The following is a 27,031-nucleotide window of genomic DNA, read 5'->3' as shown; positions in this document are numbered from 1 at the left end:
AACCTGTGACCTGCATCACTCACAGTGACCTGGTGAAGGAACCTGTGACCTGCACCACTCACAGTGACCTGGTGAAGGAACCTGTGGCCTGCATCACTCACAGTGACCTGGTGAAGGAACCTGTGACCTGCATCACTCACAGTGACCTGGTGAAGGAACCTGTGACCAGCATCACTCACAGTGACCTGGTGAAGGAACCTGTGGCCTGCACCACTCACAGTGACCTGGTGAAGGAACCTGTGGCCTGCACCACTCACAGTGACCTGGTGAAGGAACCTGTGGCCTGCACCACTCACAGTGACCTGGTGAAGGAACCTGTGACCTGCACCACTCACAGTGACCTGGTGAAGGAACCTGTGGCCTACATCACTCACAGTGACCTGGTGAAGGAACCTGTGACCTGCACCACTCACAGTGACCTGGTGAAGGAACCTGTGACCTGCACCACTCACAGTGACCTGGTGAAGGAACCTGTGACCTGCACCACTCACAGTGACCTGGTGAAGGAACCTGTGACCTGCACCACTCACAGTGACCTGGTGAAGGAACCTGTGACCTGCACCACTCACAGTGACCTGGTGAAGGAACCTGTGACCTGCACCACTCACAGTGACCTGGTGAAGGAACCTGTGGCCTGCACCACTCACAGTGACCTGGTGAAGGAACCTGTGGCCTGCACCACTCACAGTGACCTGGTGAAGGAACCTGTGACCTGCACCACTCACAGTGACCTGGTGAAGGAACCTGTGGCCTGCAACACTCACAGTGACCTGGTGAAGGAACCTGTGGCCTGCAACACTCACAGTGACCTGGTGAAGGAACCCGTGGCCTGCAACACTCACAGTGACCTGGTGAAGGACGTGCTGAAGGCGACTCTGTGCCTCCTGCAGAAGGCCGTCACCAAGCAGCTTCACCCAGTCGGCAGCGTGGCTCACTATCTGACGCACCAAGACGTGAACATCCAAACTGCAACACGAACACACGAATCAATTTTGCTTGTTAAAAACCTCACCAATTAACGTAAATGTTTTTGCTTAGAATGGAATCTTTAACACTTAGAAAAAATACTCCCTTACACAAAAAATTCCCTATGCCTTACACGCATGGAAGATCGAGTGTAAGACTTACCAACAACATACATATTGGTAATACGTAATTCTGCAAGTTTGGGCCGATATATAAGCATCCCTGGAAATATTCATGATCTACATATGAGAAAACCTGGGGTTAGGAAATAGCGTGCGCGATTCGAAGATGTTCCTATCTCAAGAAACCCGAACTTTAAGATGCATTTATCTCAAGGTGTTCCCATCTTGACACACAATCATACACCTATCTTAACATAACCCCCTCCCCCACTCCCAACATGCCTATCAAAATTAATGAAAAATTATTGAAGTAAATTATAATTGCTATAAATGAGAGGAACAGTAATTATATGATTACCTACTATTTCAACATACCATTCTACGTTTCAATATATATAAATCATATTTCTTAAACTATATAAATATTTCTTCAAAAAAGGAGTTGTATAATAGGCCAACCTGACGCAGCCGTGGGTTACTTGCTGGGGCGCCTGCGAGAGCTCTGTAGCGAGGTGCGTGTAGAACCTGAGCTTGTCGTCGTAGTCCTTGACGGAGGGGCCACTCCTACAGAACCTGGACACTGTAGCGGCCTTGTCTCGAAGCCAGACGTGCTCGTACGCGTGCCAGCTGAGGGCAGTGTCAACACATATTTAATAATTCATTTTATCGGGGACAGGCAGCGTGTGTATGTATATATTATGCTGATATCGAGGTCCCATCCAAAGTCGAATTACTGACCCTCGTATGGATACAACTCCACAATTGTTGACTAACTCCCGGGTACCTTATTTACTGCTAGAAGACCAGAGATATTAGGTGATAGGAAAGATGGGCAACCATTTGTGTCCCGTCTGGGATACGAACCCAAGATTCCCGATTGTGAGTCTAGAACGAACCCAATAGACGTCTAGAACGAACACAATAAAAGTGGGATCGCTGGAATGTTTCAAGAGCAGGTTAGACATATATATGAATGAGCTTGGGTGGATATAAATAGGAACTTCCTCCTATGGCCCTATAGGTCTGAAGGATAATTGGCATTCACTTCCGCCAAAACTTACCTCTGTAAATCAATATCCAGCTGACGGATGACTCTGGCGAAGGTGGCCTGAACGCTCTCAATGGCCGCGTGGAGACGAGGGTCCCCAGACACCTGAGAGAACACACCTCAGTCATACTTGTGAGAGAGACCTACCGCCTGTTTCATGTCTAGGAGAAATGGATTATGGCTTTATCATATCCGTGTGAGTATATACACCTGGTGATGACAGCTGGTGAGTATATATACACCTGGTGACTATATATACACCTAGTAATGACAGCTGGAGAATAAAATTGGAAAAATGGACATAAGAACAAAGTGCTCTTATCAGATCACCTTTGATAAGGATGCAATAGTCAGGTCGTCACTAATAAGACAGAATTACTCGGGACTTCACGGAAGAAAAAGTTAGACACAGGGATATTAGGAAATCTAAAGTGACAGCTGTTCACAGTCATTATAACTGTTCGTACACACCAGCACCACACACCTGACTGTAGAAGGTAGATGCTGCGAGGGTGTCATCATCAGCAGTGGGTGCCGGACTGAGTGACACAGTGCCATCGTCAAGCTCCACCCAGTGCCGGAAAGCCATGGCACTGTAGGTCGGGAGGGTAGATAATGTTAGCAGAGGGAGTTGTAGCTCTGAACGATTACCTGGTCCCATTAGCGCCAGACTCCAAGCCTAGCACTGAATGATAGCAGGATTCTAGCAGTACTTGACTCAGCCTCACACTAAATCATCACCTGATCCCAATAGCGCCAAGATACAAGCTTCAACCCTCCATACTTTACCTACCAAGGTGGAAATATAACCATACAAGCTACTTTCAATGTTTATTATGGTTGCCATAAATTATAAAATCCTGTTTACCAAACCACACACTAGAAAGTGAAGGGACGACGACGTTTCGTCCTTTCATCAAATTTCATCACAATCGACTTGAGAATGGTCCAGGACGGACCGAAACGTCGTCGTACCTTCACTTTCTAGTGTGTGTGGTTTGGTCAACATATTTCAGCCACGTTATTGTGATTCCTCGTCTGCATTATATAATCATAAATATGTTTATTATCAAGAGGTTGACTTCACCTTCTGACAGTGTGTCCGAGAGCGTGGGCCAGGGTGGAGGAGAGCGTCCGAGCAGAAGGGGTTAGGGTCAGACTCGACGTGGCTGTTAAGTCTGACTCGACACCAAACACCACTTCTTCACCTTCCAGCCAGCCCTCCACCTGACGAATGCTGTTCACTAACATCCTGTAGAAACATTTGAGATAGGATGATTTTGATGCGATTTTGAAACAGAGGGAGTGTAAGCTGAAATGTTTTGATGAAAGGACATGTTTTTCAATACTTTTTTCCATGAAAGGATATGTATTTTTAACTTATTTTTTAATGGAAGAACGTGCGATTTGAACACGATGAAAGGGCGTGAAATTGTAATACTTTAATGAAAAAACATTAAGTTTTCGCTCACTTTATGAAAGTATGTATAATCTGAACAAATGAGATGAAAGAACGTTCAACTTGAACGCTAAAGATGAGAGCATTCATTATTTTATTCAATTACTTTCTTTATTTTCAGATGTGTGAGTTGGATGTCCAGATAATAAAAAATCCATCTTCTTGAGGTTATCTTGAGGTTATCTTGAGATGATTTCGGGGCTTTAGTGTCCCCGCGGCCCGGTCCTCGACCAGGCCTCCACCCCCAGGAAGCAGCCCGTGACAGCTGACTAACTCCCAGGTACCTATTTACTGCTAGGTAACAGGGGCATTCAGGGTGAAAGAAACTTTGCCCATTTGTTTCTGCCTCGTGCGGGAATCGAACCCGCGCCACAGAATTACGAGTCCTGCGCGCTATCCACCAGGCTACGAGGCCCCAAGGTCAACATATCTTAACAGTAACTACAATCCAGAACACCATTGCCTCTCACATGGTGATGCCCTCCTGGATGCTGCGCTTCCAGTGTAGCAGGAACGGCGCCAGTCTTGTTTTGAGCTCCGGAGCCGCGCGGATGTGAGCAGCCAAGGGCTCTGGAGCACCGTCCTCGGCCCCGGCCAGCAAGAGCCCGGCAGAGCCCAGCGTAGTCACCAACTTGTCGTAGGTCTCAACCAGCTCGTCAATGGAGTCGTCGCAGCTCTCTCTACCTACATCTAGCAGCTCCTGTAGTGGGTTAATTATTATGATGCCGTGTGTGTCTTGATGAGCGTGGTACTGAGGGAGGGGTGCTAGATGAGGCAAGACATGTGATGTATCATTGAATAATAGCATAATATCAAAAGTTCCGTCTTCCCGAATGTTCTTATAATACATGAAAACAACATTACAGCCAATATAACGCCATTCTGTACTTCATTATGTGACTCAACCGGCCATATATGTGAAAGAAAATTACCCACTTCAGATGACCAGACCACACACTAGAAGGTGAAGAGACGACGACGTTTCGGTCCGTCCTGGACCATTTTCAAGTGAATCGATTTGAGAATGGTCCAGGACGGACCGAAACGTCGTTGTCTCTTCACCTACTAGTGTGTGGTCTGGTCAACATACTTCACCCACGTTATTGTGACTCATCGCCTGCACCCACTTCAGATATATACCGGTATAAAACATCTGAAATATATATATATACCGGTATAAAACATCTGCCAGCTGACCTGTAGTGAGGGAGGGTGGCGAGAGTAATGGGCCCTGGAGGGGTCCACACGCAGGAGGCGCCGCTGGTGTATGGCGCCCAGGTAGTCCTCCAGGTGCACCGTGATACTGCCCAACAAACATCACATTACACTCTCCCAATTAGTCTAGCTTCTATTCCTGACTAAACTGAAATATATAATCATTTTCTGCCATATTCAATATGTTTACGAGAAAGACTGCTACCATTATTCATTCACCTGATTAGTTTATTAGCTAGAGCTCTGACGTGTTCGATGACGTCTCTGCAGGAGGCGCTGAAGTGGGTGAGGGCCGCCGGGGACCAGGTCACCACCCGCTGCCCGGCCGCCAGCACCCGGTCCGCCCCGGCCAGCTCCGCACTCAGCAGTTCCCGCTGAAGCACAAACCCCCACTTGTAAGAATGACTTATATATAGCAAGTTTCATGTCGATTGTTTTGAGGTGACTATTATATTATCTATCTACATTATCGCAATGTAATTATTATCTCGGGTATTAATATTACCTGAATTAATATTACCAGTTTTATTTCATGTAAAAAGATAAAAAAGATAAAAAGTGGAATAAATTTAAAGGTGCAGGATAAGTCGGTGATGAGGACAACAGTAGATGTGAAATATGAGCAGAGGAGAAGAGATATGAACAGAGAAGAAGAGATACGAGGAGAGGAAGGGATGAATAAGCAGAGGAGAAGAGAGACAACGAAAGACGCCACATGAACAAAGCCACAAAGACTTTCCAAAATAACTTCTGACACAATCCGAAAAAAACATGAAAAGGAAGAAATACGAGTCATGTCCCCCACCTGTACCGGACTGAGCTGATCGAGGACGGCATGGTAGTCCTTGAGGGTCAGATGCAGGCCCATGGCGGCTGTCTGGAGAGTCTGGTAGTGGAGGGTGAGGTGAGTGGCCAGGTCAGGAGGCCGGATGCCAGCCTGCAGCAGCTGGCCGGACTCCCACACCACCGACTGCAGCTCTCCCGGCAGCTGCACCCTCCACCCTCCGACTCCTGTCACAATATTATATATATATATATATGTACACACACACACACACATATACACAGGTAGCGTGGCCGAGTGGTCTAAGGCGCTGGATTTAGGCTCCAGTCTCTCAGGAGGCGTGGGTTCGAATCCCACCGCTGCCAAGCTCCTTTATAGAGCCCAATAGGCTCAGGAATCTCTACACCAGTTGATTGACAGTTGAGAGGCGGGACCAAAGAGCCAGAGTTCAACCCCCGCAAACACAACTAGGTGAGTACATATACAAAAAGAATAAGGGTGGTAGGAGAAGAAAATATCAGTGTTCAGAGAGGATCCACAAGGTCTCTGAGTACTCTTTATTTTCTTCTCCGAGGCTATGAGTCCCTACTATTACTCCAGAGGTGGGACCCCTTTAGGTATATTAAAAAATATATATTAGTGAACATATTGGGAACAATACTGAACGAATATTCAGTATTGTTCACAAAGTTACAAAATTAATGACAAACAGATATATTTTAAGAAATAGGAACACTGCCCATAATGACGTCACTATAGAAACAAGAAAATAGTGCATTATGTCGTCATTTTCTATGAACTAGGACACTAGTATTCTATGACGTCACTATCTAAGAAACTGGAACATAGTACAGTATGACGTCACTAAGAAACGGAAAAATAGTACATTCTGACGTCAATTTCTAAGAATCATAAATATGGCACAATGAAACGTCACTTTCTCAGAAATAGAAAACACTGCACATTAAGACGTCAATGTTTAAGAAACAGAAATACTGGGCACTACGTTCTAAGATACACAAGTACATCTTAAGTTCTTATCCTTTCCTAGTGCTTCGTAGTCTTAAGGGTTTGTAGCGCTTGCTCCTGATAATTACCTTACCTTGTGAATTAAGACTTAAATACCAATCTAGACCACCTGGACGTCCAGGTGGCGTGCGTGGAGGAACCCACTGACGTCACCGGTATCAATGTTATCACGCGATGTGACCGTCACGCAGGATAACTGATGACATCAATATTCCGAGACGCTTCACTCGCTGTAGGAGTGTTGGGTCTTGGGGTTTATTTAACCAGGTCGATGATTTAGGCTTTTTAAAGTGTGGTGTGGTTTATAAAGGTGTTATGTGTGGGTTATATATGCATCATTTGGTGTTATATTATGCTGTTTTATATAGCTCTATCCGGCGAAATGTTGTGTTGTTTGACTTTATAAGATGTTATAGACCTTATATTTGAACGCTTTCAAACTTATGGTAAAGGAGGTGAAGACAACGGAATTAAGGGATATATCTATAAGAGAACGAATTAAGGGATATACCCGTATACTTCGTTTACACGTCTTGGAGTCACAATCTACAATTCACTAAAAGTTCCACAACAGGTGGAAGCAATAGTAAAAAAAAAAGACTAACCAAACCCTAGGAATAATCAAGCGTTGAACAAATCCACAAGGGCCGTGACGAGGGTTCGAACCTGCGGCCGAGAGGATCCTTGTGGATTTGTTCATTTGATGCATCACGCTATTGTGATTTCTGTGTGTAATCAAGCGTTCCTTTTACTTTAGGAAAACAAGATAGTTATTCAGCTGAATAAATCTCTGGTACTTATATTATTGTATCCAAGCATGGAGAGGATTGTATCCCAGTATCCCAAAGCATGTATCCCAGTATCCCAGAGCATGTACTGACAGTGCCAGCCTCAACAGGCAAGACTGGCAAGTTTGTACAATTCATGTACAAACTACCCTCATGTCTTTTGTTAGAAAGGGAAACTAGAAGCTAAAAAATCTGAAGATTTTCATTTGCAGAAGAAAACATACGAATTTCATGCATGAAAAAAGACGGTATAACTTCCACTGTTACGAAAAAAATGCACTGCAATAAACGGATAAATGTGGGTTTATCGCAATTGACAAAACTGTACAGATTGACTGCGACAAATAGGAAGATGTGAATATACTGTGCTTGAGAATCATTTGAATATGCCTGGATTAAGAGCCATGTGGATAGGCTGGACCCAAAATCCACGTATATATGCTGGGTTTAAGGACTATGTTGGCATTATAAACCACGTGAATACCAAACATTACGTGGACATGCTGGAACCAAAACCAGTATGTGGATATTCTGGCACCAAACCCCGTATCTGGATATGCTGGAACAAAAACCCACATGTGTATACGCAAAGATGTAGAAGCAAGTGCAGACAGAAGTATATACCGGAGTGACGGTCATCTCTAGCGAGGACGGGCGTGACGAGGAGCTTAGGGATCTGTCTAGTGACTGCCTCTCCCCACTCCAGCACCATCCGCTCCCTGGCTCTCTCCACCTCCTGCTGCACCTCCTCCACCTCCGCCCCGACCTCCGTCCACAGCTCCCCGCCCGCCCCGGAACCCTGGAAGAAACATGACAAAGTCACTAAGGATTAAGAAAGGTCGTGACTTTCATTGCAGCGTTTTCTGAAAGTGAAGGATTTCTCGTGATCGTGTTGGGGTATGACCACAGATGTTCCCGGCACAGTCACCATAATACACTTCATTATTGTTCCTGCAAAGTTAATAGAGAGATGATAATATTGCTAGATTTAATGTTATAAAATATGTTGATGACGTTTATTGCTACTGAATTATCCAAGCTACTTAAGGGAAGCTAGTCAGTTATTCCCCAGGGTGCCATTTAGTCTTCAAAACAGAGAGGTAGAACAGGAAATGAGAAAAATGTGAAGTTGTAAGACGGTACCACACCCGCGTCCCTGCACGGCTCAGACACACTCAAGCTGGAACATTATGGGCAAGTCAGAGGGGCTGCATGGCTTACATGGATTATGGAAGGCACCATCTGGTACCAAAATCCAAGTTTAACCAGATACCCGCCCAGTGGTATTCCCACGCCTCCCGTCCGTATACAATGAAGAGAACTCCGGTAACTACCTGATATTGAGAGTAGAGAGCTCTGAGCGTGGTCCAGGCCGCCAGCCGCTTCGTAAGGTAGGTGCCCATCCACCGAACCCTTCCAGAGAGCGGTGCCTGAGTGCCAGGCCTCTCTACCTGCCGCTGGGCCTGCAACACACACATGGAAACATGTTAAACTGCACATGGCAGCTTCTATTTATATCCCCCCCCATACTCATGTGTGTCTAACCTGCACTCAGAATAATCCAGTGAACCCACGACAATTATGCTATCCGGTAATTTGTTCTATACAATCAAGGTTGAGATCCTTATTTGCTTTTATAAGATAACTGGGCAGGCCATAGACTTATTGACCCGTTAAGAACTAAAGCTATTATATACCTGCGCAGGAGTTAAGCTAATATATACCTGAGTAAGAGTGAAGCCATCATATGACAGCCCTTTTTAAAGCCCACCCAGCACAGTTGTGCCTCTGATTACTTGAGCCTCACCTGAAAATCGGCTCTGATGCCCTTGACCTCTGCGGCAAACGCAGAGAGGAGGTCCGGGAGGCGAGATATGAGCACCTCTCTGAACTTCTCCCTGCAAGGTTCCTTCTGCAGGACTCCCGCCACCGCCGTCACCAGCTCAGAGGTCCTGCAACACCGAGACTGTTGAAACACTTCTCGAATGAGTGTTAACAAGTCTAGATAGAAAGTTCATGATAATTACTGTACAACGTGAACACAATAAACGCCACATTAACAGTCCATAATTTAACTAAAGGTGAAAAGTAACAAAGGTTACACTTATGAGGCTTTGGATAAAACATAGTTACGAGGGTGTAGACAAAGGGTGTGTGTATGTGTAAAAACTCCTGAGCTTTACATTCTGTCCCTGAAGCTCTCTGTGATAGCACTGACGACCGCCTGCTCCCACTTCTGCACGGCCAGCTGGAAGTCCTCCTTCTGCCTCACCCACCGGTCCTGGTTCCTCGTGGAGAAGATGTTGAAGTCATAGGCTGTGAGCACTCTCAGCACCTGCGACGTCACAGACTTTAACTGGTCGGGGTCCTGGACACGGATCAGCGCAGACCACTCCCCCGAGAACCCTGTCTGCGCCTCCAGAAGAACCTGCAGAAAGGGAATATGAACCATTACAACACCCCCGAAAAATGTACATTTATATCTCCATCTGTTTGCAAGATTTTGCTGCAAATGGGACCATTAAACACAATTTTAACCCAGTTAGTCAATGTCTGATTAGCTGATTCTCTTGTCTCTTGTCATTTATTTAGTCCAAGATGACCAAACTACGCACAAGAAAATGGAGAAACGACAACGTTTCGGTTGTCTATGGAAACGACTTGATAATGGTCGAAGACGGGCGGAAACGTCGTCATTTTTTCCCCTTTTTTGATGTGTGGTTTGGTCATTATATCCTCAGCCAGGTGGTTGCTACTCGTCACCTGCAGCCCAGTATAACGGATGAAGCGACCTACCTTCATGATGTCACTGAGGTCCACACACACAGCTCGGAGGCTCCCTATGGTCGGGAGAACCTTCTTGGGGTCGAAGTCCTGGCGACCGTCTCTCTGGCGCTTGGCTGTGGAAGGTCAGAGACGACGAGGGTGAGAGACGACGAGGGTGAGAGACGGCGAGGGTGAGAGACGGCGAGGATGAGAGACGGCGAGGGTGAGAGACGACGAGGGTGAGACGACGAGGGTGAGAGACGGTGAGGGTGAGAGACGACGAGGGTGAGAGACGGCGAGGGTGAGAGACGGTGAGGGTGAGAGACAACACCGACTGTCTCTGTCCCGCCCGGGGACTGAGCCTGGATCCCTCGGGTGTGAGCCAAGGACGTAGACCACTGTGCTAAAGGACCCAGAAGCTAAATTTCTGGTGCTTTATATTTTACATTGATTACTTACGTTCTTTGATTTGTGTAATATTTTTATCATTCTCAGCCTCTCGAATTGATCCGCGTTAGCTGCTCAAAATTATGACGTGCCCGAATCTAACCAACCCAAGGACCCACGAACAGAAAACGGAACATCACGTCAATTTCGCGAGTCACTACCATGCTTTGGTACATCAGTTTTAGGTGAAGTATATGTCAAAATGTAATGTGCTAGAAGGAGAACGGGGTTACACAGAACAGGTTGTCCCTACCTGACCTGGAGACTGAGTGGGCACAGCGCTCCACGGCGGCCTCCCACTCCCCCACCACCTGCAGCGCCTCCTTCACGCGGCCTGCAGAGTCCTGCACACACGCACACACTCAAATTATCACCAAGTCACATAAATATTTTACAAGTATATATAACAATTTGTATATAACAAGTGCCGACATAAAATTTAAGGTGAACCGAGCAATTTATTTAATATTCCACATCTAATTGACCAAAAAGTTATCAATTTACTTTAAATAATCACTATACCACACTAAGAGATAACTCAAGGCTGTGGTGTGGCTCTTGGCCTAATGTAGGAAGAAGGCAAGATAATTATTAGGTGAAAAAACTAGGCCAGCAAGATTATACAACAGAGGAAGAAAGTTTAAATTCTGACCAAGAAAGGCTGTGGTTCCCTCATGCTAGAGGGCAGGAGATTGACTGGGCGCAGTTCATGGGTCACCAGTTCCACCAGACTCTCCACTGCTGACTCCAAGATCAACTGAAACATGGAAAATGTATATATGAGATTTGATTCCTTATTATAAAATTAGCTTCTCGGCCACCTCCAGGGGCCGAGGAGCTCCTCCAGGGGGCCAAGGAGCTCCTCAAGGGGCCGAGTTGTTCCTCCAGGGGGCCGAGGGGCTCCCAGAAGCCGGGGGACTCACCTGCACCTTGCCGCTGATGCCGTGTCGTCGTCCGAGGCGCCACACCAGGAGCAGCAGGTCTAGCAGGTCCCAGGCGTGGCCAGCCAACGACTCCAGCCGCCGCTCACTCACCACCTGAAGCAGGGGACAGGTGGGTGGGTCAAAGAGTATAGTAGGTGGGTTGTATGGTAAGTGGGTGGGACTACAGGTGGGTGAGATAGTATGCAAGTTGCAGGACAGATTAGCGGACGACCATAAAAGAAATCATGACAATTTAAGTTGACCAGACCACACACTAGAAACTGCAGGGACGACGACCATTCGGTCCGTCCTGGACCATTCTCAAGTCGATTTGAGAATGGTCCAGGACGGACCGAAACGTCGTCGTCCCTTCACTTTCTAGTGTGTGGTCTGGTCAACATACCTCAGCCACGTTATTGTGACTCATCGCCTGCATAGGACAATTTAACTTACCCAGACGTTAATGTAAATGTATTTGTCTTAATATAAGTATTATTAGTTAACCAGAGAACTATTAGTTATGAACCTAATAATTATTAATATTAGTTAACCTTGACTGAATATTAGCGAGTCAAGGAAAATGTCAGAAAATAAACACAGTTGCGATTTGAGATTAAATGAGACCTCTCACCCAGAGCGAGAGGTCTCACCCAAAGCGAGAGGTCTCCCCCAGAGCGAGAGGTCTCCCCCAGAGCGAGAGGTCTCCCCCAGAGCGAGAGGTCTCCCCCAGAGCGAGAGGTCTCCCCCAGAGCGTGAAGGCTTACATTAAACGTGATGTCTCACCTTAATGAACTTGTGGAGATAAGCGAGAGACTTGTGACAGTCACTGAGATCAGAATGGAGGTCACTCAGCTCCAAGACAGCCTCCTCCAGTTCTCTTCCTCCACCATTCTCTTCCTCCATCACCTCCTCTGCCTTCTCCTCCTCCTCCTTCCCTTCTTCACCCATCATCACTGCAATTTTAAATACATTGACAAAGAAAGTAACATTAAACACGATACTATCAACTCGTGATCAACATTATCACCCAGATTCCCACTTTCATCAGGGTTGAGAGGCAATGTAGAAAACGGTAGGTTTGCTTTCCAAGAAAACGGCTGAAAAGCATGATAGAAAATGGTGAAGATTAATCAAAGAAAGTGGTGGGGGAAGCATCGTAGAAAACGTGGCAGCATCAAACAATGTTGGTTAGGGAGGGTGGCAGGTGGGGTACCTACGTGGGTGACTATGCAGGTGGGCGAGGGTGGCAGACAGCTCCAAGAAGCTGCAGGTCCAGCTGGTCTGAAGCTCTTCCAGTGTGACGTCACTGTTGACCTGTCGGTAGGAGCCAGTACATCAGAGTGTTACTGTATTGTCTCTAACATTTCTATAACGTCACTGTAATACCACTGTCGCCACTGTAATACCATTAATATCAATGAAATGCCACTAACTCTTTGTAATATCACTGTAACCTAACAAGGATGCATTCGTCTGTAAGTAACAAGGCGACATAACTGCTAACATATCAAGCAAAATAACATTATGCTGAAGTACTCTAGTATTGTATTATTGTGAAGCATTAAATACGTCATTGAATTGTTGTGTAGTCGTCGTCTTGCCTGGACGTTGAAGAGCTCCAAAAACTGCACAACATGTAACCTTTAAATACCTAATAAAGCACAGCATTAATAACAATTAGGGCGAGGTAGGAATAAAGAACATTGAAGCTGCTTTGGAGGGGACCTAAACCTCCCCTCTAATGCTTTGTGTGTGCTCCGAGGCTCTGCTTCTTCCTGTCACAGGTGATACCCCATAGTATAATTAATATTATATATCCTATGAGAGAGTGAGAGAGAGGGAGAGTGAGAGAGAGAATGAGGGAGAGAATGGGAGATAGAATGAGGGAGGTGTCTCCCCCAGAGCGAGAGGTCTCCCCCAGAGCGAGAGGTCTCCCCCAGAGCGAGAGGTCTGCTCCAGAGCGAGAGGTCTCCCCCAGAGCGAGAGGTCTGCTCCAGAGCGAGAGGTCTCCCCCAGAGCGAGAGGTCTCCCCCAGAGCGAGAGGTCTGCTCCAGAGCGAGAGGTCTCCCCCAAAGAGAGGGAGAGAGACTGAGGGAGTGCGTGTGCGCCCCAAGACTAAAGTGAAGGAAACCAAGAGCCTGGCGGCGTACCTGGGAGTGCTTGTCGTAGTGCCTCCTAACGTTCTTGACGAGCAGCGTCTTGGGATCCTTCACCTGCACCTCCTCGTTCCCCTCACCTCCCTTGCTCTCACCTTGTTCCCTCCTCTGATCGTCCATCTCCTCCCCGGGTTCCTTCAGCGCCCCCAGGCACGCCACCGCCTGCTTCTGGGGGTCCTCGTCCTCGTCAGAGTCGTAGTCGAGCGCCGGGTCTGGGGTCGTCAGGTCGCAGAGCCTGACACAAGAGGAAAAAGGTAATTTTACCTATGGTTCTCTACTTAGACAAAGAAACATATATTAAAAAGTATCAGGCGGAAACCTTATACTCCCAAATAATGAAGACTTGGGACTGATAACTTGTGTGTGTGTGTGTGTGTGTGTGTGTGTTAACCCAACAGCTAATTGATGACGGTTCATCAATAATTGTTTTCATTAATTCTTGAATCATTATTGCCTTCAGTCAGACAACCTGTCTTCAGGCTAGGCTCGACCAGGCTGCTTCCCATCCCAAAAACGCATTCGTTTATTTTTAACGTATTGTGCATCCAAACTCTGCATTTCTCAGACATAAATCAACCTCATATTAGAATTTTGTGTATAATTAGACCTAGATTATGTTTGGTATTTAGGTTCTATTACTAATTATTACTGCAACCTGTACTCTGGTTATGTCTATTCCATCCAGCGGCCGACCCCAATGTCACAGTCATGAATTTAACAGTTTAATCAAAACAGGAATTTTCTCACCTGTAAATTATATTATATATTTGCATATTGTACATATTTAGACGCAAGTGAGGTTAGGTGTTTAGATTCTGATGACAATTATTTGCATGTGCAGTGCGTGGGTGAAACCATTTACAGACTTGCGACTCGAACCTAACACTTTCCATGAACAATGATTCGCTCTCTTCCTGTGTTCGAGTCGCACCTCATTAAATGCTTCACACATAAGTGCTGCAGATACAAATAATTGTGAACAAATATCGCATTTCATCACACAGTTCGTGAACATTGCTGAATACGCCTATGGGGTCAGCTGCCGGGTGGACAAACATGACCTGACAGGTGTGGTGACGAGGATGGTGTGACTTGACAGGTGTGGTGACGAGGATGGTGTGACTTGACAGGTGTGGTGACGAGGATGGTGTGACTTGACAGGTGTGGTGACGAGGATGGTGTGACTTGACAGGTGTGGTGACGAGGATGGTGTGACTTGACAGGTGTGGTGACGAGGATGGTGTGACTTGACAGGTGTGGTGACGAGGATGGTGTGACTTGACAGGTGTGGTGACGAGGATGGTGTGACCTGACAGGTGTGGTGACGAGGATGGTGTGACTTACCTGGAGAAATGGCTGGCCAGGGAGGCGAGATAGGCTGTCCTGTCCGCTTTACCAAGCCTCTCACATATGGGCCGACACACCTGAACCGTAATAATGACATTACTTAACACCTGGACCGTGATAATGTTATCATTGTTCATCTGTACCACGATATTTGACGTTATCACCTGTATAACTACACCGGCGCTACTTAGCACCTGATTCTAACGTTAATTCAACCACACTTGTGCCAAGATTGTGATCTTACTTAACATCCGGGCTATGATACTGACATTACTTAAAATATGCACCACAAGAGCCATGGAACATGCGCTACATTTATACTACACCTCCCTGGCACTATACTACACCTCCCTGGCACTATACTACACCTCCCTGGCACTGTATACTACACCTCCCTGGCACTATACTACACCTCCCTGGCACTATACTACACCTCCCTGGCACTATACTACACCTCCCTGGCACTATACTACACCTCCCTGGCACTATACTACACCTCCCTGGCACTATACTACACCTCCCTGGCACTATACTACACCTCCCTGGCACTATACTACACCTCCCTGGCACTATACTACACCTCCCTGGCACTGTATACTACACCTCCCTGGCACTGTATACTACACCTCCCTGGCACTATACTACACCTCCCTGGCACTATACTACACCTCCCTGGCACTATACTACACCTCCCTGGCACTGTATACTACACCTCCCTGGCACTGTATACTACACCTCCCTGGCACTATACTACACCTCCCTGGCACTACACTACACCTCCCTGGCACTACACTACACCTCCCTGGCACTATACTACACCTCCCTGGCACTGTATACTACACCTCCCTGGCACTATACTACACCTCCCTGGCACTGTATACTACACCTCCCTGGCACTGTATACTACACCTCCCTGGCACTACACTACACCTCCCTGGCACTACACTACACCTCCCTGGCACTACACTACACCTCCCTGGCACTGTATACTACACCTCCCTGGCACTGTATACTACACCTCCCTGGCACTGTATACTACACCTCCCTGGCACTGTATACTACACCTCCCTGGCACTATACTACACCTCCCTGGCACTACACTACACCTCCCTGGCACTATACTACACCTCCCTGGCACTGTATACTACACCTCCCTGGCACTGTATACTACACCTCCCTGGCACTATACTACACCTCCCTGGCACTGTATACTACACCTCCCTGGCACTATACTACACCTCCCTGGCACTATACTACACCTCCCTGGCACTATACTACACCTCCCTGGCACTGTATACTACACCTCCCTGGCACTATACTACACCTCCCTGGCACTGTATACTACACCTCCCTGGCACTACACTACACCTCCCTGGCACTATACTACACCTCCCTGGCACTACACTACACCTCCCTGGCACTATACTACACCTCCCTGGCACTGTATACTACACCTCCCTGGCACTATACTACACCTCCCTGGCACTGTATACTACACCTCCCTGGCACTGTATACTACACCTCCCTGGCACTGTATACTACACCTCCTTGGCACTGTATACTACACCTCCCTGGCACTATACTACACCTCCCTGGCACTGTATACTACACCTCCCTGGCACTGTATACTACACCTCCCTGGCACTATACTACACCTCCCTGGCACTATACTACACCTCCCTGGCACTATACTACACCTCCCTGGCACTGTATACTACACCTCCCTGGCACTGTATACTACACCTCCCTGGCACTGTATACTACACCTCCCTGGCACTATACTACACCTCCCTGGCACTGTATACTACACCTCCCTGGCACTGTATACTACACCTCCCTGGCACTATACTACACCTCCCTGGCACTGTATACTACACCTCCCTGGCACTATACTACACCTCCCTGGCACTATACTACACCTCCCTGGCACTATACTACACCTCCCTGGCACTGTATACTACACCTCCCTGGCACTGTATACTACACCTCCCTGGCACTATACTACACCTCCCTGGCACTGTATACTACACCTCCCTGGCACTATACTACACCTCCCTGGCACTACACTACACCTCCCTGGCACTATACTACACCTCCCTGGCACTGTATACTACACCTCCCTGGCACTGTATACTACACCTCCCTGGCACTGTATACTACACCTCCCTGGCACTACACTACACCTCCCTGGCACCACACACCCTGATACTTCCAGTGTACTACACCCAACAACAAGACAGCCACACCCACCTGCTGGAAGATGGCGTGGAGGGCGCGGTGGGTGTTTGGGTGAAGGTACGTCAGGTGGAGGCACTGCGGGAGGAGGTCATGGGCTTGGTCGCCATCCGGCAGAGTCCCAGTCACCGCCTTCTTCAGCAGGACGCCTGCCGCCCCCACCAGCCTGGGAGCCGGGCCCTCCGCCACCAGCAGCATGGGTCCAGCAGCTCCCACCTCCGTGAAGGACTGGGTAACCACCCCCGTAGAGACATTATTCACGGAAGACGAAGAATAATAAGATGCATAAGGACATAGTCGAGAAAACTATTGAAGATATATTGGCCCATAGGAGGCAGCTCCTATTGGCCTATAGGAGGCAGCTCCTATTGGACCATAGGAGGCAGCTCCTATTGGCCCATAGGAGGCAGCTCCTATTGGCCTATAGGAGGCAGCTCCTATTGGCCTATAGGAGGCAGCTCCTATTGGCCCATAGGAGGCAGCTCCTATTAGCCCATAGGAGGCAGCTCCTATTGGTCCATATAAGAAAGCTCTTATTGGCTAATCCAAGAGTTCAAATTCTCCCATACGAGAGAGCTCTTATTACCCCATACGAGGCAGCTCCTATTTACATCCACCCAAACTCATTCAAATGAGAAGTCTTCGTTTGAAACGATCCATCAATCCCCCGTCTACTATATTACCCTGTAATTTGTTCCATGATTCAGCAACCATTTACAAACCAGAATTTACCAAGATATTTCTTGAATCTAATTGGACAGTGTTCATGGAACAGACAGACATTTGACAGTGTGCCCTTAAGAACATAAATAGGTGCATATATTTCAAAGAAAATGTGCCAATACAGTTAGGGTTAAGAAGGGAATTAAAAAATGTAATGAAAGAACAATAGTAAGATGCAAATTCTCAAGATTTGTTTTCAAGGGGAAACTATACCTTTTTGGTCACGCTTGCTGACAGCAACCAATGTACCGGAGGGAAGAGCGGGCCGGCAAATTCCAAATTTGGAGTCAAGTGAACAGTTGATAGAATCAGGGAATACCTAGAGTGGCGGGCTAAGAGGAGGGGGCCCAAGTGCTAAAGGTCATCTTCCTGCAGGACAGCTATAGGGGAGTACACACCTGCACGACACACCCGTTGTTAGCGGCGTTGTCGTCGTCACTGTCGCCGGCGGCCTCGTCGAACTTCCAGGAGAAGGTGGTCGATGCTGTGAGATAATAATCATCATAATATAACATAGAATTTAAGGGATTAGTAGTTAATCCTGTTATAATTAAGTTAATTACAGCAGGATTCATCTATTATACAACTATTCCAAACTCCTATCGCTCGGTATCAACAAGATTCAATAAAATATAATGAAATATCGCATTATAGCCGAGAGTGACTGCTGCGTAGAGTGGTAGGTAGTTAGGCACCTGTGGTGGTGGTAGGCAGGTGGTGGTGGTGATGGCCCTCTACGCCATCCAGGTCGTCAGGTAGCTCCTGGTCCTGCCAGAAGAACAGACACGACCCACTATCTGCTTCGTCCAGGAACCTGCGGGAGCGGAGAAATTATCAAACGAAGGCACCAGACCGGGACGACTTGCGTAGCGCCGTCTAACGTCTTCAAACTGAAGGAACACAAGCACCTTTGTGTTCCTGGTCTCGTGTAAATATACTTCAGTGTATGTACTCAAGGACATTTCAACTTTCATTTTCCTTTCTGGAGTTACCTTCGTGATTAGCAAATCATTATTATGTGGAGATTTAGGCCTAAGGGCCAAGCACTAGACCGGGCTAGATGACTCAGCGTCTTGTACTCACCTAGTTGTACTCACCTAGTTGTGTTTGCGGGGGTTGAGCTCTGGCTCTTTGGTCCCGCCTCTCAACCGTCAATCAACAGGTGTACAGATTCCTGAGCCTATCGGGCTCTGTCATATCTACACTTGAAACTGTGTATGGAGTCAGCCTCCACCACATCACCCCCTAATGCATTCCATTTGTCAACCACTCTGACACTAAAAAAGTTCTTTCTAATATCTCTGTGGCTCATTTGGGCACTCAGTTTCCACCTGTGTCCCCTTGTGCGTGTTCCCCTTGTGTTAAATAGACTGTCTTTATCTACCCTATCAATCCCCTTCAGAATCTTGAATGTGGTGATCATGTCCCCCCTAACTCTTCTGTCTCTTTTGTCTTCTGTCTTGTGTGTTGTGTCATGTGTATTGTGTCATGTGTATTGTGTCATGTGTGTTGTGTTGTGGTGAGTGTTGTCTCCGTAGTGTGCGTGACGCAAGAACCAGCATAAAGACGCAGGGATTGGTCTTCCATCCTATACTCTGAAGCACAGTAGAGACACAAACTGTTCACAACCGATTGGACCAGAGCTCGATTCCCTGGTGAGGCTAGACATTTATTTGCCCACATTTGCTTTCACCTGATGTCTCTGTTAACCTCACAGTGAACGCCAGCGAGTTCATCAAGAGTCGTGTGTGTCATCCCAGCGGTCGGTGGCTCGGGGTGCCACGTTAAGCCTAACAGGATTCCTGTCCCCGACAATGGAAAACCAAAATAGCATGAATATAAATGTTTTGATAAAATAAATGTTATATTCTCAACCTTAGTTTATATATACAGAAGATTAAGGAAAATAAACAGGTCAACCTCTCCCCCCAGCGTTCAATACTGGCCAGCAGGCTCAATAATATCCAAGAGCGACGTTGGTTCGACGCAGATTCAACGTCAACACCAATTCTACGTTGAATTAATGCTGACACGTTAAGAACCGGCGCCCCTGCTGGATACTGCGGCCAGTCTGAGGCTCGTCTTCCGCTACAACCCTCAACATCAGCTCAGCCTAAACTACACAACAGAAAACACAATTGTTAAAAAAAAGCATCTTAACGTAGTATATATGCGTCGTTGAGCAACATAACTAAGTGTGTGTGTGTGTAAATAGAGGAAAATTTGAAATAAAAATGAGATACAGGGACAAGACAGGATATACTGTATGAGCAAGTGACGGTCACAGTTACAATAGAGGAATTCACGACGAACACACGAGAATCCGAAAACTTGACATTAAAAACATTGACATTGGAAAATTTAAATTTTCCCGAGACCTGCAACATCTAGATGAAGCATAAACAGATCGGAGTCGTAAAGTTGGTGGCCAGTACCATACAAGTCCAGGCTGAGGAACTTGTCGTCACACGAAAGTTGCACTTTACTTTGCTAAGGCTTTACCAGACCGCATTTAGAATAAGATATTAATATGCTGTACAAAAACATTTTATATTATAATTGGCTTACACAGGTGATGAGTCACAATAGACGGATGAAGAGTTGACCCCACAACCCACGAGGTTATGATGATGGTCCACCTCGGACCGATTGATTGATTGACAGAGATTAAGCCACCCAAAAGGTGGCACGGGCATGAATAGCCCGTAAGTGGTGGCCCTTTTGAGCCATTACCAGTATCAATAGATGATACTGGAGATCTGTGGAGGTGCGACTGCACCCTGCGTGACGGGAGATGTCTCCCGAGCACCTCGGACCGGACAGCGACTTATAGCTAAGCTCCAAATGCATTTACTGGCGTATTTATATATTGCATTATACCAAGAGCAGGATAAAAATATAACAAAATTCGGAATCGAAGAGATGTTTAGCGTATTTGAGGATCAAGTTGGATTTTAACAAAAATTTAGTTTGTGTTGTAGTATGTGTTTTATGTGAATGGTATTAATATATTTTTGATAGATTATGAATGGCGTATATAGAGTAGTGAAGCAGTAAACACCAATTAAATCAACAATTATCTACTTATGTGGTGACGGTGTAAATAAAACATTGCGCGTTGTTAGGCGACAAAATATTTCAAACATTTTCCTAATGAATTTAATGTTGTCGTTCACAGAGTTGTGATCTAATAGAAATATTCGAGCGACTTCATTTTAGTAGACTTTTGCAGTAATCTGGTGAAAAGATTTTTAAGATTTTAAGGTCGTATCAAGGTCTTCCTTGATACGAGGTGGACATTCTGACCCTCCCCAGGGTGCAACCCCACAACAGTTGCCTAACTCCCGGATACCTGTTTACTGCTAGGCGAACAAAAGCATTAGGTGAAAGGAAACGTGCCCAACCTTTTCTGGCCCGCCTTAAGGCTGCCCAACTCTAAGCTAGACCCTCAGTAATGGTCAGCGCAACACATGATAAACTCTTCAAGACTGGATACCACGAACACGAGCTGTCCTTCCTGCAAGCACAATTAGGTAAACATAATCAGATAAATATATAAATACATGTGCGAACAAGCCTGAACGGTCTCCAGGCATATATGCAACTGAAAACTCACACCCCAGAAGTGACTCGAACCTATACTGCCAGAAGCACTCTGCAACTGATGTACAGGATCCCTTAACCACTCGACCATCACGACCGGAAAAAAAGAGGATGGTAGCCGAGGCTAATTCCTTCGGTTATATAAATACATATATATACGTGTAATACAATAGCTAGCTAGAGGAAAAGTGCTGTGGCCACATGAGAAGTGTGTGGCAGGAATGTGGTGGAAGCAAGAGGAGTGTGGTGGGGATGAGGTGGCAATAAGATAAGTGTGTGGTAGGGATGTGGTGGGAGCAAAGGGAGTGTGGTGGGGGATGAGGTGGCAACATGATACAAGTGTGTGGTGGGAGCGAGGGAGGCCGAGTCAGGGTGGTGCTGGAACCTCCACAGCGAGTGTGTGGTAGAGATGCGGACACGTGTCGTCACCCACCTGTCTAGGAGGGCGGGGGGGCTTGGGTGATGTGGGTGGAGGGGCCAGACCAGTGTGGGGGTGCGGGTGTTGGGGGGATACCCCAACAGCTGACACACCCTCTTGGTCACCCACCTCGCCCTCTCCTCTTCCTCCTCCTCGCTCCTCTCCTCATCACTGCCTCGCGCTGACATGTCCACTCAAGAAAGAGAGATTATTATTAATATCATTACATTTGTTTTATATAATTTAATTAAAATTGGGATTCTTATTCGTAGAGACATTTCTAAGACACTGTAGCTTACCAAGCACCGTACTTACACATTCCTGGTGTAGTTTTGTTCACTTATTATGCACCCTCTACCTATCCTGTGGGTGGTAGTGGACTCCATACCCACAAGTGGCCAAGTCCTCTTACTGAATGCCCTGAAGTTTTTACACAATCGACCTTGGTGTAAAAATTGCTGTGGTTTAGGGAAATTAAACACCCCCCTTTAATATCAACATGTCCTATGGGGTAGGGGGGGTTATAACCCTCGTGGAACACACTTGAAAACCACTACATAATTAGTGCTATTATCTACTCCCTTTTTATTGTTTAGTTAGGTTAGATTAGGTGAAGTTAGGTTAAATTTGATTAAAACAGTATTAGTCTCAATCATGTTAAATATGAAATTCAAGAACTATTTGAGTATCTCCTAGAATTTCACATTAAAAATCACCCAAGACCTCACGGCACAGCAAAGAAAACGAATTTACCAGTTTTCATATACTTTTAAAACGTCGATTTATAATACAATACAGTTATAACTTGAGAATATTTTCTGTTTAGGACAAAGGTTCACTTGCCAGTTTACCAGTAAACTATAACTGAAACCGTAATATGCTTTCAGACCATCACATATCTATATAACTATTCAGAAGGTGTGAGAGGGAAGTAGGCGTCTTAATCTAATCACTTACCCGAGAACAGGTTGTTTAATGTCTTAAAAAAAAAAAAAAAAAAAAAGTTAACAAGTACCAGCTCCGGTAGGTATGGTGTGTAGGTTAGTTTTTGACGTTAATAGTTAGGCTAAGTCACTGTTTCATTACACACAGAAATCACAATTACGTGATGCATCAAATGAACAAATCCACAAGGGGGTCGATTAAGGCAGCGTCTGGGATGCTCTTGGACGCAGGTTCAAATCCTCGTCACGGCCCTTGTAGATTTGTTCACAAGTCACTGTATTATCTTACGGAGGGGAAATCTAGAGAAGATTGTACAGCCAACTTCTTTAAGGCAGATCCTTTGGCTAACTCGTCGGTTCTATCTTGTATTCGGATGCTAACATGAGATGAAATTCATATAAAATAAATTCATTAATAATTAATAATTGTGTTGTACCTTTGTCTAGCTGCAGACACGAGCATGTTACAATTGTGTCTTAAAGAGCTGAGCACATTTAAGGAGGATAAATAATCACTTACAAGTAATGTACCAAGTTTAGAGGAAAACATTAACCAACACAATTACACCATCAACAACCACATCATTTATGTACCATTTCCGTTCTACAGTGGGGATTAAAAGGTTTAATTGACCGCCTGTTTATAAATTGATGGTTATACCCATGTATGTGTAGACTATTGAAGCTAGACACTTGGTCTAGCCCCCCCCCCCCCCTCAAGGGGACAGATCAAGACAGGAGGGTAACATTAAATGCCAGAAACGCTGTAAATAATTATGACTTTCAATAATATACAGCTACTATACCTACTCGCACAATATTCCTATATTTCATAAATAAATTATTATTATTATAATAAATGATCAAATGGTTGGAACAGAACCTCCAGATATATGTCAGCACTTTGGAAGAAGTTAAAGTAAATTTAAACATAAATGACTACAATAGGTTAGGTAAGGAATTTCAACAGGAGAAACAGCTTTTGTCAGCACAGATGGAGGAAGTTACTCAGGGAATAGAACAGTGCAAGAAAGATATGCAACTCACTTATGCACAAGTGGCCAAGGAGAAGGAAAAAAATAGAAGAAGCAGTAAAGGAAGTCAAACACTGCAGCAACCAAGATAAAACAAGACAATTGTTACTGCTGTTAAAATTAACATAATTATCTATATAACCAGTCGAGTCAGTATAAAGTCAAGGCTAAACAATTACCTTTTAGTTTTTCGATGATTACTTTCCAGGTTGTTCTTCTGTTTCCAGAGCCATGTAGACCTTAGGTAGAGGAAATATCATCCATATTATTGTATATTGTCGAGAAACTGAGGTGACCAACTGCCCGTTACTCGGCTCCACCGCACAATGATGCGTTGCTATGGACGCCGTTGCCAGGCAAATTTGCTACCGTGCCTGGTGACCATAGTTCATTTTATAATGTTCGAAAGTAATCGTTGAATATTAATTAAATCGCCAAGGAGGTATTTTTCAACCTTTTTTTCCATATTGTAAGCTATTAATATTGCCTATTACGTTTATAAATTTATATACATTAAAAACGGAAGAGGGTAAATTAGTATTACTCGTTATTATATGAGGGTCTTCAGTTTTATTTATTAATATATCTATACTATATACTTTTGAGGGCGAGACGGCTGTGAGAGGTTCACCCCCATTATCCAATCATTTCTCCTTCTTTTAAATAATATACTGAATGGCTTAATTAGTGCGCTATAGCCTGCACTTGTTTAAATTGTGGCTAAAGGTGTTACAGCGGCCTCGACAAGGCTCTTCCCAAATTGTTTTTTCAATGTCTTCTTGGCTTGTTCACCGCTGCGTGGTGATTGAGTAATTAAACAATTCTCCTCCCTACGCTGATTTGCAGGAGTTAAGGTGTTTCTAGACTTGTGTGGACACTGCATGATGTGAAATAAATATAAATATTGGCGTTCTAATCTTTCTAGGGTACTATAACCCTGAGAATTACCATTATTTTCTTGAAAATCGAGAAATAATTTCTTGTAAAGATTTATGATCCATGATATTGCGCCAAACTTATTTAATATACATTTTTTTTTTTTTGCAGTTATGATTTCCTGAGGGGCTACATTCAACGCCATCTTGTCTGATACACATTTTGTGTGATTTGTTAATAAAGTACTTTCTTCAGAGAGGGTCGGGGTGTCTTTTTGGGTAGCTCTTTTGATTCTTCATATCATCCATCATGTGTTCTGTCTCCTATTCCTCTGAAGTCTGTGATGTGAGCTCAAAACATAATATACTGCCGTTTGTGAGATAATCTTTTTCTGGCAGTCTGTTCAACTGTCTGGCAGTCTGTTTAACTGTCTGGCAGTCTGTTTAACTGTCTGACAGTTTGTCTGTCTGGCAGTCTGTTTAACTGTCTGGCAGTCTGTTTAACTGTCTGGCAGTTTGTCCAACTGTCTGGTAGTCTGTCCAACTGTCTGGCAGTCTGTCCAACTGTCTGGCAGTCTGTCCAACTGTCTGGCAGTTTGTCTGTCTGGCAGTCTGTTTAACTGTCTGGCAGTCTGTTTAACTGTCTGGCAGTTTGTCCAACTGTCTGGCAGTCTGTTTAACTGTCTGGCAGTTTGTCTGTCTGGCAGTCTGTTTAACTGTCTGGCAGTTTGTCTAACTGTCTGGCAGTCTGTTTAACTGTCTGGCAGTTTGTCCAACTGTCTGGTAGTCTGTCCAACTGTCTGGCAGTCTGTCCAATTGTCTGGCAGTCTGTCCAACTGTCTGGCAGTCTGTCCAACTGTCTGGCAGTCTGTTCAACTGTCTGGCAGTCTGTCCAACTGTCTGGCAGTCTGTCCAACTGTCTGGCAGTCTGTCCAACTGTCTGGCAGTCTGTCCAACTGTCTGGCAGTCTGTCCAACTGTCTGGCAGTCTGTTGAACTGTCTGGCAGTCTGTTGAACTGTCTGGCAGTCTATCCATCCTCTGTTCACCTGTGTTATTTTGACGACTGTCTTGGTACAGTTGGCTTCGTTCTTCACTCACAATCGGCGTGACAACTTCAAGGGGTGACACAGTATATGCAGGTATTTATTTAGTGGGTCTAATGGCAGTTCCAGTGCTGAGGGCGCCAGTTGTGCACTGCCTGTTTGACCCCAGCCATAACTGCACATTTGGGTTAATCTTTACACTTTTGATAAAAGTAATTATCAAAAGAAGGCAACAAGCCAGGGAGACTATGTAGCAATGATACAAGTAAATTGGCCAATTAAAAGCTTTCTAACTCCTGGGCAGATTTACAATATATATATGAAAGAAAATTAATATTATGCAAGAGAAAATACTGAAGCTATATAATAGGATCAAATCTGCTATTTTGAATGCCTCAGACATAAGCAACATTTTCTCAGATATATCATGATTCTTGTGGATTGGTCAACATATTCTTGTGATATTGTAAATACTATTTGTTGACCAAACCACACACTAGAAAGTGAAGAGACGACGACGTTTCGGTCCGTCCTGGACCATTATCACAATCGACTTGAGAATGGTCCAGGACGGACCGAAACGTCAATGTCTCTTCACTTTCTAGTGTGTGGTCTGGTCAACATTTTTCAGCCACGTTATTGTGACTCCTCATCTGCACGTAAATACTATTTGTTTTGGATGGGTAAACACCCATGCAAAACATACACCTTGGTAGTTGGGATAGCGCCTCAGTTTCAACTCTCGGGTGGAAATAGGGAAGAAAACAAGGTGAAGCCAGTTCTAAATAATTTTACAATTAATATTCAGAGGTGTGAATCATATTGTAACATTTTTAGTCATACTGCTGCACATCCCAAATCTATATATAAGATAGGGAGCAAAGTAAGATAAGGTGATTATCAGGTGAAAGTACTAAGCCATTATAACTATTAGCACTTGGAAAGGATAAAGATTTAGGATAGGAATGGTGTCCAGCCACTTGGACGGTCAGAGAGTGAGCATCAACCTGCAAGAAGTGAAACTGTTGTTCTATCATCCAGACCAAAATACACTGGTGGTCAATCATGAATATTTACATTTTTGAATTGTACTATGTGGTTATAC

At 45.4% G+C, this 27,031-nt stretch overlaps 2 protein-coding genes and 1 non-coding gene across 3 annotated transcripts; 1 reads left to right on the top strand and 2 right to left on the bottom strand.

Moving 5' to 3' along the window:
• Nucleotides 1-1,324: 1,324 nt before the first annotated feature.
• LOC123770897 (dynein axonemal heavy chain 10) lies at nucleotides 1,325-8,653 on the bottom strand. Its single transcript, XM_045763075.2, has 11 exons — nucleotides 8,633-8,653; nucleotides 8,036-8,210; nucleotides 5,616-5,821; nucleotides 5,030-5,184; nucleotides 4,793-4,898; nucleotides 4,066-4,295; nucleotides 3,224-3,388; nucleotides 2,621-2,729; nucleotides 2,150-2,241; nucleotides 1,548-1,715; nucleotides 1,325-1,370 (listed from the first exon to the last, which is right to left on the bottom strand). The coding sequence occupies exons 1-11, from the start codon at nucleotides 8,651-8,653 to the stop codon at nucleotides 1,325-1,327; spliced, it is 1,473 nt and encodes a 490-aa protein (XP_045619031.2).
• Nucleotides 5,878-5,959, top strand: TRNAL-UAG (transfer RNA leucine (anticodon UAG)). The gene has a single exon. It is a non-coding gene; the product is annotated as a tRNA-Leu (tRNA).
• Nucleotides 8,654-9,539: 886 nt separating the features above from the next.
• LOC123770896 (uncharacterized) lies at nucleotides 9,540-24,326 on the bottom strand. Its single transcript, XM_045763074.2, has 14 exons — nucleotides 24,187-24,326; nucleotides 22,045-22,222; nucleotides 18,704-18,822; nucleotides 18,407-18,492; nucleotides 17,301-17,513; nucleotides 15,048-15,127; nucleotides 13,698-13,938; nucleotides 12,765-12,861; nucleotides 12,331-12,500; nucleotides 11,548-11,661; nucleotides 11,277-11,381; nucleotides 10,878-10,968; nucleotides 10,208-10,311; nucleotides 9,540-9,839 (listed from the first exon to the last, which is right to left on the bottom strand). Exons 2-14 carry the CDS (start codon nucleotides 22,215-22,217, stop codon nucleotides 9,591-9,593), a joined length of 1,842 nt encoding a protein of 613 aa, XP_045619030.2. The 5' UTR covers nucleotides 22,218-22,222; nucleotides 24,187-24,326; the 3' UTR covers nucleotides 9,540-9,590.
• Between the last annotated feature and the right edge of the window lie 2,705 nt (nucleotides 24,327-27,031).

This window comes from Procambarus clarkii, chromosome 56, assembly GCF_040958095.1.
Source record: "Procambarus clarkii isolate CNS0578487 chromosome 56, FALCON_Pclarkii_2.0, whole genome shotgun sequence".
Classification (NCBI taxonomy): Eukaryota; Metazoa; Arthropoda; class Malacostraca; order Decapoda; family Cambaridae; genus Procambarus; species Procambarus clarkii.
This window is presented reverse-complemented; position numbering and strand designations above follow the sequence as displayed.